Source organism: Centropristis striata, chromosome 14 (assembly GCF_030273125.1).
Source record: "Centropristis striata isolate RG_2023a ecotype Rhode Island chromosome 14, C.striata_1.0, whole genome shotgun sequence".
Lineage (NCBI taxonomy): Eukaryota > Metazoa > Chordata > Actinopteri > Perciformes > Serranidae > Centropristis > Centropristis striata.
Window position 1 is genome coordinate 28,086,412 of NC_081530.1, and position 12,414 is coordinate 28,098,825.

Genomic DNA, 12,414 nt, shown 5'->3' on the forward strand with positions numbered 1-12,414 from the left:
ACAAACAGCTGTGATCAGAAAATGTAAACATTTTAACAAATATAAAACAAAAACACTTATTTTGTATTGTAGATGTGTACTACTGACCCTGTACTAGTTCTACTTTTTCCCCATTTCATTTTATATTTATTTTATTTTTTCTTATTATTCATAATTACTTAGCTGTTTATATTTTTTTCATGTATTGTATTTTTTGTGTTGAACTTAGAATTTGGTCACACTGATTTTTTTTATGTACATATAAGTATTTATTACACTGATTCCATTTCTGGACACACAGAACCATTACATTTTGTAAAATGCTTTTCTACAAAACACCTTCTTTCATGCCTGAAAAAAACTGATAATAATAACCGATGATAAGCCGATGTGCATTATTGTTCAGATGCTGGGTAATTCATTTTGTACAGAAAGAGATTTATACTCTCCCCAACAAATTCAATGAAACATATCCATCATCTCCACAAGGCTTTAAAATTAAATTTAGATTTCATAACTGCAGTATTGAATGCAATATTTATACAGAGCAACGGTTTCAGAAAGCCAGCTCTATTTTTGTCCTTTCTACATTCAGACACGCACAAACACACAGCAGCAGCAGCAGCAGTGCAGGTTCCATGATCTTTAATAAAAGGCACATGTACAGCCATAGTGAGATGAGTGAGTCCACTGGCATAGAGACGAAGCATTAAAACACAAATACAGGAAGTAGAGGCCAGGAGGAGAGAGATCTATCTGCTTTACAGTAGAATCTACTTAAGTAACATCTTCTCCTTCTCGTTCAAGTAAGTCTAACACTAATATGTCACTGTGGTAAGGTAAACCCCCCCGTCCCTCCCCGTCCCCACCCCTGCCACGCACAAACACACAATCCATTACCACCCAAAGTCTGATCTTCCAGTAGGAGTCTTCTCCAGAGGGTCTTTGAGCTCCGAGCAGCTGAATATCGCCCAGAGAGACTCCCAGTTCGGGGTGTTGCCTCGTCCTCGTGGGTCCTTGCTGTCTCTGAGTTCATCCATCACGTGCAGCTCACACTAGGGATGGAAGCTTCCTTATATTTTGCACCGAGACCCAAAATCCAACCAGTACTTTTTTTTTTTTACTGCAATACAACCTGGCCCAGGTTCTCTGTATGTCTATTAGTTGGTGCATTTGATGAAAGAAAACTACCCAAAGAAACCCTAGTTATTAACAAAACTGGATCAAAGGTGGTTGGCTGTTTTTACTGATTTTTAAACCCATTTCTGCCAGTAAAAGGAAAAAAATAGGATTAAAACTTCTTGCAAGTCATTATGAGATACTTTCTTTAAATAGTATTGGAAAAACAATAAAAACAACTCATTTTGATATACTAAGTCATTATTTGGAGGCTTCATTATTTCAAAATACAAACATATTATTTTGAGTTTTTCCCATTATTCTTGAAATACCGAGTTACTATTTTGAGACAATTTCTCACTACTTTAAGATAGATGAATGAAGAATATTTCAACCCAATAAATTCGTATTTTGAAATACCATTATTTTGTGATATGAAGTCATTATGTTGAGTCTCTCATTATAATGTCTTACAGGATCTTTTAAATTTATAAAAATGAGCTTCCACAGAGACATATTGATCATATTCAAAAACATTTTTAAGTCTTTCTTGATGGCAGGAGTAACATTCCGTGACTGGAAAAATGTGTGAAAAATACAATGCAACCGATACTGATCTTTTGGGCTGATACTGATAAAGGACTTTCGAAATCTGATAATTTATTTGACGTAAAAAAAAAAAAAAATCTTGTACAATCTCAGTAAAATATACATATTTTTTCTAAATGATTGTGACCAAGATGCACACTAAGCTGAACACGTTACAGTTTTAGTCGTCTGGTGAACAAACTATGTATTTGTTTTTATTTCTGTACTGCAGTTTCATGTTACTCACTACAGCAGTAATGAACTAACATCGGCTAATATATCTCTTACTCTGAAATCAATAATATTTTTGAACAAAAATGTTAAATAAGAGCATGAAAAACTTTGCCAGCTAAAATAATAAAATGTTTACATTATAACGTTATAGGGACCCAGTTGTTACTGTACTGAATTAAATTAGCAAATAATCAAATTACCAAAAAGCTTCTGACACACAGTGAACCTGGGGGTCTGTTTGTAATCCAAAGACATGTCCTTAAGGTTTGTACTGTTTTTCACATAGGGACACATTCACAAGAATCTCAGTTATAATCTGTTTACACACACTCACTAACACACACACACACACACACACACACACACACAGGCAGCCAGTCACACGCTAAAAATCCAAAAAGAAAAAGTTCACAGGTACTTAAATATTTAGGGTTAAGAGAAATAAAAATGGTATTAGTGTTGAAGGTTAAATATAACCACAGCTGGAGGAAGAAGTCGAAGAACTAAAATATGCATGCAGCCAGGCCGTCTCTCCTCGTGATGAAAGGTAAAAGGGGGTTACTGGGGGGAACGCGGTCTTTCGTCTGTTCTGGCAAAGATTGAGGCGCAAAAATGGACACTCTTGCCAAGACAGAAAGAAATCGTTGAGTAGACTCAGGCATAAAGTGTGTAGAGGGAAGGGACAAACACACTCGCTCTCTCTCACTCACACACACACACACACACACACGTCCTCCACATCCATTCACATGTCCAAAGAACAGCTCAGTAGAGTCAATCACTCGAGTTTCACATTATCTTTGGGACATTTCAGAATAAAAGCAGAGTTTGGGCCACACGCCAGGGTCCGTCACTAAACTCTCTTTCAGTTATTCCCACACGCACACAAACACGCACACATGCAACAAATGTACCCAGCAAATCCTGCTTTGTTTGGTGTGTGTGCTACCTTTGGCTGCGGGTGTCAGGGGTGAAAGGTCAGACACAACCTGACCTCAGAGAGCCTCCACAGGTACACACCGACCATCCCAGAACCCCCTCCCTCACCTCCGCTCACCCCAACACCCCCCGCCTGTGCCTTCGCAGGTTTCATCCAACTCCTCCATCCCATAACAATGCCCACCCATCTCCACAGCAACTCACAGCTCCCCAAAGCAAGGGGTCTCACTATCTTGTAAAAGGAGGTAAGTGTAATTAGTGGTGTGTGTGTGTGTGTGTGTGTGAGTGTATGGAGGCGTGTGTACCCTGCGTGAATGTGTGTGTGTGTGTGTGTGTGTGTGTAGGTGTTAAGAGGTATCAGTGGTTCAGTGGTGTCTCTCTTTAATCTTCATCTTTTTTCTCTCTCAGACCCTCCGTCACCCTTCTTCTTCTTCCTCGTCCTCCCTCCTCCTCCTCCTCCTCCTCCTCCTCCTCCCTGCTCACTCTTTATTTTTGGACTTGGAAGATGAACAGGCGCAGGTTGATGTTTTTGGCGGCCAGCAGTTTGTTGCACTCCACCGAATCGGAGATGGGCAGAGGGACGTAGTCGGTCTCGTTGGCGTCGTTGCAGAAGGAGTGGTGGTGGATGACCGGCTTGATCCGCACATCGTCGTACGGCCCCTTCAGCAGCAGGAAGGAGCACTCCAGGGCAGAGTTCACCTGCACACACACAAACATGTTACTGTATGAGGCAGAGTCCACATGTACACGGGTATTTTTAAAATGCTTATTTTATCTTTTTAGATCACCCTGGAAGGACAAAAAGTCCTTTTCAGTGAAGATTTTCACAAACTCTGTTTTAGAGTTTTTGGCTTGTATCATCAGAGTTTGCGCTTCTATCTCCCACGAGGGCGTCACAAATGAGGCCACATTTCGTGCAACAGCGGACAAGACCAAATAGTGCTGGCTCTAACCTTGATTAAGATTATTTTTTGCACGCATACATTGAAATATAGCAAGCGGTGTATTTGCGTTCAGAAGAATATTTACTCTATGAAGATCTGCAGTTTTTGAAGAAGAATACAAAGAAGTCTGAAATCTTGCGTTCATATCGTCAGCGGCAAACTGTCAACAGATTACTTCCTGCTCTTCAAAATAAAAGTATTCCTGTTAACACAATCCAAATTAATACTACATTACCAACAGCAGGTAATCCTTACATTTAACTTTTTTTGGGGGTGGGGGTTGGACAAATTATTTAAATGTAACATTGTCGTTTCCATTATTTTATTGTATGTGTGTCCTTCCTGGAACAAGGAACCCTGAATGTATTTTATCTCAAATTAAGGGTGAAACATTATGACAGTAAAAGTAAATTCTTTTGAGGCAAAATTGTAATTTTATCAAATTAAACTGACATGGCATGAATAAGAGAACAGCAAAGCTCCCACTGCTAACCTCAGTGTTTTACTCAACTACATGAAAGCAGATGTGTTAAAGTTGTGGGCTTGTTGCTTTGACGCAAATCCTATTGAGAAATTTGCAACATGGATGGCAGCAAGAAAATAGCTTCTCAATACTGTTAGATAAGTAGTGGCAATCACTCAGTTGTTCTTAACCTCTTCAGCATCATCAGCCCTGAAAATAAGCATACACTAAAAAACGGTAAAAACAAAATAAATAAATAAACACGGACAGAGAGCAGGGTGAGTACCTTGCTTTTGAGGATGAGCTGGAAGGAGAGTGTGCGCTTGCAGGAAAGGTTGGGGTTGCGCTCGGAGTCATTAACGCGGGCCTTCAGCACCCACGTCTGGTTGAGAACGGTGAAGCGTGGCGTTTCATAGTACAGACGAGTGATGAAGTCATCAGTGCGGTACGGCCTGAACTGCACCTCTGAATGGACAAATAAGTGGATATGAAGCAGGACAGGTCATGTGGGAGGTAAAGAGGGTTTTTTTCTTATATAAAAGGAGGATATGTGCTGCATTGAGATAATTTCTCACACTTCACAGACATACCTGTCTTTATTTATTTTCTTTATCTACCTGTAAAGCCGATCTTTTCGTAGCAGAGCAGGCTGAAGATGCTGTTATAGAGCTGCATGTCTCTGCGGTGGTTCTGGTCCATCTCTCCCAGTATTCCCATCAGCTCTGTACCAGTCTTGGTGGGATGGGAGCACTCACTCTCATGTGCTGGCAGCTCGTGGAACGGACCTTGCCAAGGGCAGCCAATCCTCTTGTACTTACACTGCGTCACCCTGCCAACATAAAGGCAAGTGTGAGTTAGAAGAAGAACTAAAGGACGGAAAGAAGCGGCTTCATATAAATTAAATCCTTTACGTTGGTGCTTTGTGATGAATACCTGCACTTTCCTGCATCGAGTGGAAGGTACTAATAATATCAAGGTGCTAATTAACCCAGGTGGTGAACAAAGGCTAATTAATACTGTTCTAATGATATGTTTCTGCTTAGAGACAACTGCAAGGAAAGAAACCTGGATTTATATCTGTAACATCCTCGACTGAGGCGCTTTTCACTGAATACCTCTTACATTCTCAGCAGTGAAAGTGAGTTATTAATAATGTGAAAGGTACTAGTTAGCCTCTGTGGTGAACCATAGATAATTAAAACCACACTGACGTAAATAATTTGATGTAAAAGTTTTATCTTATACATTTAACTATTTATAGCTGTGTAAAAGTATCTGAAAGGGATGACGTAGTTTGGATTCGCTACTTTAAAATACCTGTATCTAAACGACTGAGGTTGGTACTCACATGGGTAAACCATCCTAAAAACCTAAAACATTTTTTTTCTGACAAGAACAACATCTTTATGCAAGAAGCAGTCAGGTCCTCTCAGGAGAGCAGCACATTTTTCTGTCTGACCTGACCAGAAACCTGGTGACTGCCTCGGCCGTTGTCATGGTAACATCAGCACGGGCACAGCTGTCCTAAGCAGGGTCACCTGTCGCCATAGCAACAACCTCATAGGATTTCACGCATCTGAATTCAAACGGCCTGAGCGTCACACACTCAGCAAACAAACAGTCTGTGATCACATCAGCTGGTTTTCTCCTCTGAAGTAGCAGGTCACATGCTCCCCCGCCTTCCCCAAATTAACCCCGTGTGATACTGTAACAAAACGCACACACCCATGTCTTAGTCTGTGTGTGTTCAGTTTGTGCACAGCTTCCGTTTTCATGTTTCTGTTTCGCTTTGTAATAAGAGTCTAAACTCACTTAATCAAAGCGTTTGTAGCCATTTTTATTTGAACATCTTTTGGGAAACTAGTCAATCTTTTGGAGACACTTTTCATACAAGTGTTGACTACAGTGAAAAGTGATTTTAAGGACCTGATTCCTTCTCACATTCTGCCTCTATTAAGCCTTTTCCACCATGAACTCTGGTTCTGTTCAGTATTCTTGGAGTCTTGGTGCTATCTAGTGAACCAGCCGGCATTTACACCAGTTTTGAGCGGAACCATTGTAATCAAGGATGTGTCATCAATGGGCAGTGTTGCACAACGCACAACTGTAGTAAACGGTTGTAGCAAGATGGCAGATTGCTCTGATTTCCTTTGAGATCTATTGTTATCACAGGAAAAAACAAAAACAAGCAGGGACCAACTATTACTGATAAGAAAACAAGTAAGGGCGCTTTCATAGCCGACAGGGCTGTTTGGTTAGTCAGAGTGAAATAGATCTTAATCCTGCTCTGGTGTTCCTACCAAACACATTGGGAAAGAAATGCTCAGCCTGTTGACGCTCTGGGTTGTCAATAATGTGTTGATCCATAATTTCTGACATGCTGTGATCAGACTGTATAATCAGAGAAGATGAGCCTCGATTCACTTCTACCACCATCTGAATCTTATTATTCTTATTTTGAGCATTACTTTGAGAAATCTGCAATGAGAAATTTGCTTTAGTTCAATGGTAGTCTACAGAGGGAAACTAAACAACACAAATTTCATCCTTATTTGATTAGGAGCCGACAATCAGCTGTGTTTTGGTTAATTTCCTTTAATTTAAAACGAGGACGCTCGCAGGTAAAAACGACAAAATATTTTAACGGAAGTGCCTTTCGTTTAGACGGTGACGGCGTTTTGGGGGCTTAAAGACGCAAAAATCTGAAACCACCTTCCAAAGTGGAAAAGTTAAATACGCTCCGCCGTATCGTGTCCGTCTACACTGCCAAGACGCAAAACTCTGCTCAGATCTGCTCACGTCACGTATGTGTTTACGTCACATACATGTTCCAGTACAGGAAAATAAACAAACGTGGGATTATTTCCATGCGTCGGACCTTCAAGCTGCTCTGGCAGCTCTAACAAACTTACAGGAGTCTTTCCGCCAAATGTACAGGATATGTACAGATAGTATTAGTGAACAGAGAAGGATCTGGAATTACCTCTATCACATTTTGGATGCAGCAATTCGTCGGAGGCGAGCCAGACGGCTGTGAACGAGACCTGGGAGATCTAGTGATGGTGGAGAACTTTGTGGAAGGAGAAGCTGATGAAAATGTGTGGCGTGAAAACTTCTGCATGCCCAAAGATGCTCTTATGGCTTTAAGTGATGCCGCCTGGCTGCATACAATCGAATTTCACACACTTTTGCGTCATCGTATGCACGCAGATTTCCTCCCGAAAATGCTCGTCCAAACGAGGAATAAAAAGTGAAGACGCGACGCCACTTTTGCATCTTCTGTTCAGACCGTCCTCGTGTAAACGTAGCCTTAGACTCCATCCTCTTTCCAACCTCTGGAATAAGACAGGCCCACTTTAGTTCACACTTCACGTCAAGGAAAACCTACTAATTTTTGGGGGATCCAACTAGGAACCAACTTTTAGCATTGCAAACAGATTTATTTTTGATTAAAACAATCACAAACTAGAACAGAACCCTGTTCTATGCCTGGCTTCATGATATTGATATGATAAAAATATTGCTCCCCTGGATGAATGTTTTATACATTTTAAAGTGAGCGTAAAGTGGGTGCCCATCATTTCTACGCACGGCTCTGCCTTTATCAATTTAAATGTGAGCGGAGGGCACGATCAGATCTCATGTCTGCTCTCAGCTTGTGTACGCAAATTTGAGTCAGCGTGAAGTCCACACGTCTGAGTCTGAGAATTGATCTTAGACAATTGTATCGATGCATGGAGCTGATAAAACTCTGCAGTGGTTTGTTATTTAATGGTGACAAACCAAAGCATGTTTAGGCTTCATCATTTATCATTCAAACATCGTTTAAAATGAATACACCCTGCGACCGTGAAATTCTTAAAACAGAATACCAGCCGAGGCTGTTAAATGTTGTTGTCTTCTGCTATTAGATGTTTACTGTTATCCGGCTCGGACACTGGAGCGTCAGCGTCTCCTCCACCCCTGGTGGTGCCCAGATAGAAACATTTACAAGCAGCGCAGCCCTAGCTCCATGTTGGTGGTAAAGGTTTATCTGTGCCACTTCTTCAGCCACTTCCTCAACACCATACACTGCCATTCCCTACCTGTCCACCAGAGGCCCCCATACTCTTTCACCAGACTTTGTCTTTTACCTGTTCTCACTTCCCTCATCAGTGACCCACAATTAAAAACCAGCCAAGATCATTAGTTCCTTTGCCAGCTCATTTAGTTGCCATGTTCTTTGTACTTTGGTTTCAAGCAACATGATGACTATGAATCTGCTCCTGGACCTGAATTTGAATCTACCTGCCTACTAACACCTGCCTGGAAGTTCGTTGCATGCATTATGCATTATAAATAATTTGCACCAGTCTTCCTGTTTCATTTGCCTTTGGATCCTTTCCCTGCTGCCCCCACTCCCTATCATGACATGTGCTTGTGTGTGTGTGTGTGTGTGTGTGTGTGTGTGTTTTGGTGAATATACCTGTCTTGGCACTCCTCTTTCTGGTGTCTCTCTAAGCTGGAGCGGGGGAACTGTTTTAGGCAGAAGGTGCATTCTGTCGGCAGCTCACTGACAGCTTTCTCCACTGCAAGGTTCCTGCAGCACAGGTTCTTGCTGATCTCACACCTGCACAAATGAAGGAAACCACACGTCATACCTCAGTGCAGTGGTAACATCTGTGGTATGTTAAGAATGTACATACTAGTCTGTGAACATTGCACAAGCATGAAACGCTAGTTACGTGATGCTTCTCTCAATCGTTGGTGGTAATTTCAACACATACTGTTCGTGTAGGACAGTATGTGATGAAACTCCTGTTGACATGCAAAACAACAAACAAGTCAATCAAGTTCTCCTGTGCTCATGCATCAGGGATGATTGCAAAAGTAATCTGAAGATAACAAATACGATCCAGAGTGGCTTTTGGGGGCTTCTTACCACTATAAAAAGTTTTTTTCCTTCTGTTTGAGATCATTTTCATGCTGCTTTAGCTCAAGCATATTTGTGCGTTTTCAAAGCTCAAATTGCTATTGGCTAGCGTCACATACTCCCTGACTCAGAAGGTGCAGAAAAGAAAAATCAAATTTTTGTTAAATTCTTCCAAGAGAGACATAATGTTGATTGTTTTCATAAATGACAAAATGGTGCGCAACTTTAGATGTTGTTTCCATAAGGAATTGTGGGACAGTATTCCCTTTTTTATTTTCGTGAAGGATGCTCCAGTGTGTCCTACGCTAACGGAGATAGGACAGGAAGCACTGAAGCACCGTTCCTCAGCATTTAGAGAGTTGAATTCATTTCATTTGACTGCAGCCTATGTCTACAGGGAGCTTGGTGTACCTGCAGTTGGGACATGTGGCCTGTTCCTCCTTGAGACGAGAATCAGCCAGGAGGTGGATAAAACAGCCTGCACACATCAGGTGTCCGTTGGTACACTGTTGTGGGTAAAAAGTTCAGGCAACAGTCAAACAAAATGTATGAGGAAAGAGCAAAAAATCATTACTGTAGATACTAAGAGGGAAGAGGCACAGGGAAAAAAATATAAAATAAAATAAAAAATATATATATATATATTTGAGTTAGTTAAAGCTTGAAAGTTGGGAAATTGGAATGAAACTTTCTCTTGCCAAATGTTGACAAAAATGTGAACATAATTTGTTACAGAGGTTGTGGTTTATTTGAATTATATTAACTGGGTCTGCTTAAAAATAGATATTTTGGGAAAGCATCCAAGAAAAAATGGGGACTTTTTTAGTATTATACCCAAATCATAACACATAATTTGGGAGAAATATCATTAGTTGTGATTGGCTAGGACTAGGTGTGTTTCTTTAGAGTCTATTTTAAATAAATTTTAATGATGGATTACCTAAAGCTGCCAACAACAATGGAGTAACAGAAAAGAGACAGTCTGAGCCTTTGGAAGTTGAACTGCAAAACAACAACCTAGGTTGTACTTTTATAGAGAGAGATGTGGAGTTGTATATTTTTAAATGTAAATCATGGCATGACAAAGTTGGTGGGATGTGTGGAGTCCTAATTGTATTAACTTGTACTTCTCTTAACACATGTTAAGATAAGTATCCATGTTGAGGTCAGAAGATTGTGTATGGTAAGAATGACAACTTGTGTTTACACAGTATTGTTAATAATTTTTTTGTGCTGCATGGTCCACGAGGGCATGTAAATGTTTAGGGCTAATTGAACAATTATTAATTACAAATGTGTTCACTTGACATTGAAGAGAGCAGTTTGAGGTCATTAAGGAGTGTGTTGTTGTGGGTTGAAGGAAAGGGCAAAAGATTATTAAAATTTCGGCTTTGGTTGGCTTCTGAATGTTTGCGTTTTTATGTGGGGTTTGTGGATGTGGCTTTTTATGAGGGTTATTGGATATTCACAGTATAATGTTATAAACTTGAGCCGGAGCAGCTGGCCACTCAGCCTGGGTGTGTCTGGTCTCTCAGCCTCATGGCTCAGCTTGCAGCATATAGACAGTTAGGGCCTGTGTAACCCTTAAAATAAATGGAGCTGGCCAACATATTCAACAGGTTGACTCTGGGGATTGGAGCCTGGGACACATGGGGAGTTTCTAATATGAGGTCCAGCTGTTTTGCTGTCGTTTGACGGTAGTTTTAGGGTTATGAGGGGAAGGTTTGTGATTGACACCACGTTTACCTGGTATACAGACGCCTTGGGCAAGTCTAGGCACACGGTGCAGCACAGCACTGAGTACAGTCTCTCCTCCAGCTTTCCTGACTCTCCCTCGGGCAATCTCACCCTCTTCTTGGGTGGCTCGTCCTGGTCAGGCTCGGGCCCTTCTCTCCGTATGCCGACCTCCTCCTGCATGGCTGCGACCCCGGCCACTGCCTCCACCGCTGCCCCCACGGCCCCGACCCCCATGCCGGCCGAGGAGGAGCCAGGGGCGGCCACACCGCCCACGTCTCTCTCTTCCAGCGAAGACATGACGACGACAGTCTAGAGATTCTCTGAGATGAACCTGCAGCGACCAGGCTGCGCCCCAAATGTTAGCAGGTTAGCTCAGGGCTAGCTTACAACCTGTCAAGCTAACGGTCAGCTGATACCTAGCTAACGCTAGCTAGGCTAACGCTACGGCAGCAGGCTGTCAGAAAGGAATGCAAGCTAACTTATTATTATTAATAACGCCACCCTCCACTTACGAACTTGGAATTTAACAAGCCAATGATTGTGTAATAACGAGATCATGTGCAGAATGTAATTACGACTTAATTGACTAGTTTAGTTGACTTACAGTGAGGCTAGCAGACTATGCGGCTAGCTACGTTGACAAAAACACAGCAGTCCTCTCCCTTAGCCCAGGCAGAACAAAAACAACTCAGGCGTCTCTCAGCTGTTGTTGTGCTCTCGACGCCGTTATTCGCAATGACAGCAGATTACACCGATGCACACCGACGGCCCAGCTCGGCTGCTCATCTAACGTCCCTGCTCCGGTACCGGCGGACTGTCCACGGGACCCACGGGACCTGTCGGTGATTAAAGCCGCGGCTAGAGACACTTCTGCTGGGACTCGTCTCTCTGGCTACACAGCCATCTTTGTTTTTTTCCTGTCCGTCTCCCCCGACTTCACCCTGCACAGCCTTTACGACTCCGGGTCACATTCGTTATTACTCAGGCAGGTTCTCGATCGTGGCTTATTACAAAAGTAGCGCATTTAAAAGTAAATATTTTGAATCTGTATCGGCCTCTGAGTGCCAGTCACTACTTCAGTGCAGCCGTGTATTGGCTGACAGCGGAATGTTTTATTGTGGCAGATGACTTGGGGTATTTAAAGAGTTTTTAAAGGCGCATGCGTACTGAGCACCTGCGGGTCAGCGTATGGCAGGACTTGAAAGGTGACCAAAACCTGATATGCGACAAATATAGGACAGGACGCATCCTTAATGCATATGCAATGTTTATGAACTGCATCTATATATGTAATGACACCTTGATGAAACCGTGACACCAAAAACTTTTTACAAAACTTCATAAAACACCTTGTTTCTGCAGTCTGCCAAAGTGGTTCAACTGGTTGTAAGGGTTCTGTGTTTGTGTGTTAAATCATGCATTAATAATTCAGCCAGAAAAACAGGCTGATTGAAGAAAGTCTTAACTAACCTTGGCCACTGATACTAGGTCATTTATAA

The 12,414-nt window shown here is 41.9% G+C and overlaps 1 protein-coding gene across 2 annotated transcripts; it reads right to left on the minus strand.

The window, feature by feature from the left end:
* Positions 1–607: 607 nt before the first annotated feature.
* Positions 608–12,004, minus strand: zftraf1 (zinc finger TRAF-type containing 1). Of its 2 annotated transcripts, XM_059350427.1 has the most exons (7): positions 11,520–12,004; positions 10,925–11,260; positions 9,590–9,684; positions 8,732–8,875; positions 4,884–5,095; positions 4,553–4,731; positions 608–3,558 (listed from the first exon to the last, which is right to left on the minus strand). In XM_059350427.1, the coding sequence occupies exons 2-7, from the start codon at positions 11,210–11,212 to the stop codon at positions 3,346–3,348; spliced, it is 1,131 nt and encodes a 376-aa protein (XP_059206410.1). In that variant the 5' UTR covers positions 11,213–11,260; positions 11,520–12,004; the 3' UTR covers positions 608–3,345. The 2 variants fall into 2 exon arrangements, with proteins under 2 accessions (XP_059206410.1, XP_059206409.1); XM_059350426.1 differs by having other exon boundaries at positions 10,925–12,004.
* Between the last annotated feature and the right edge of the window lie 410 nt (positions 12,005–12,414).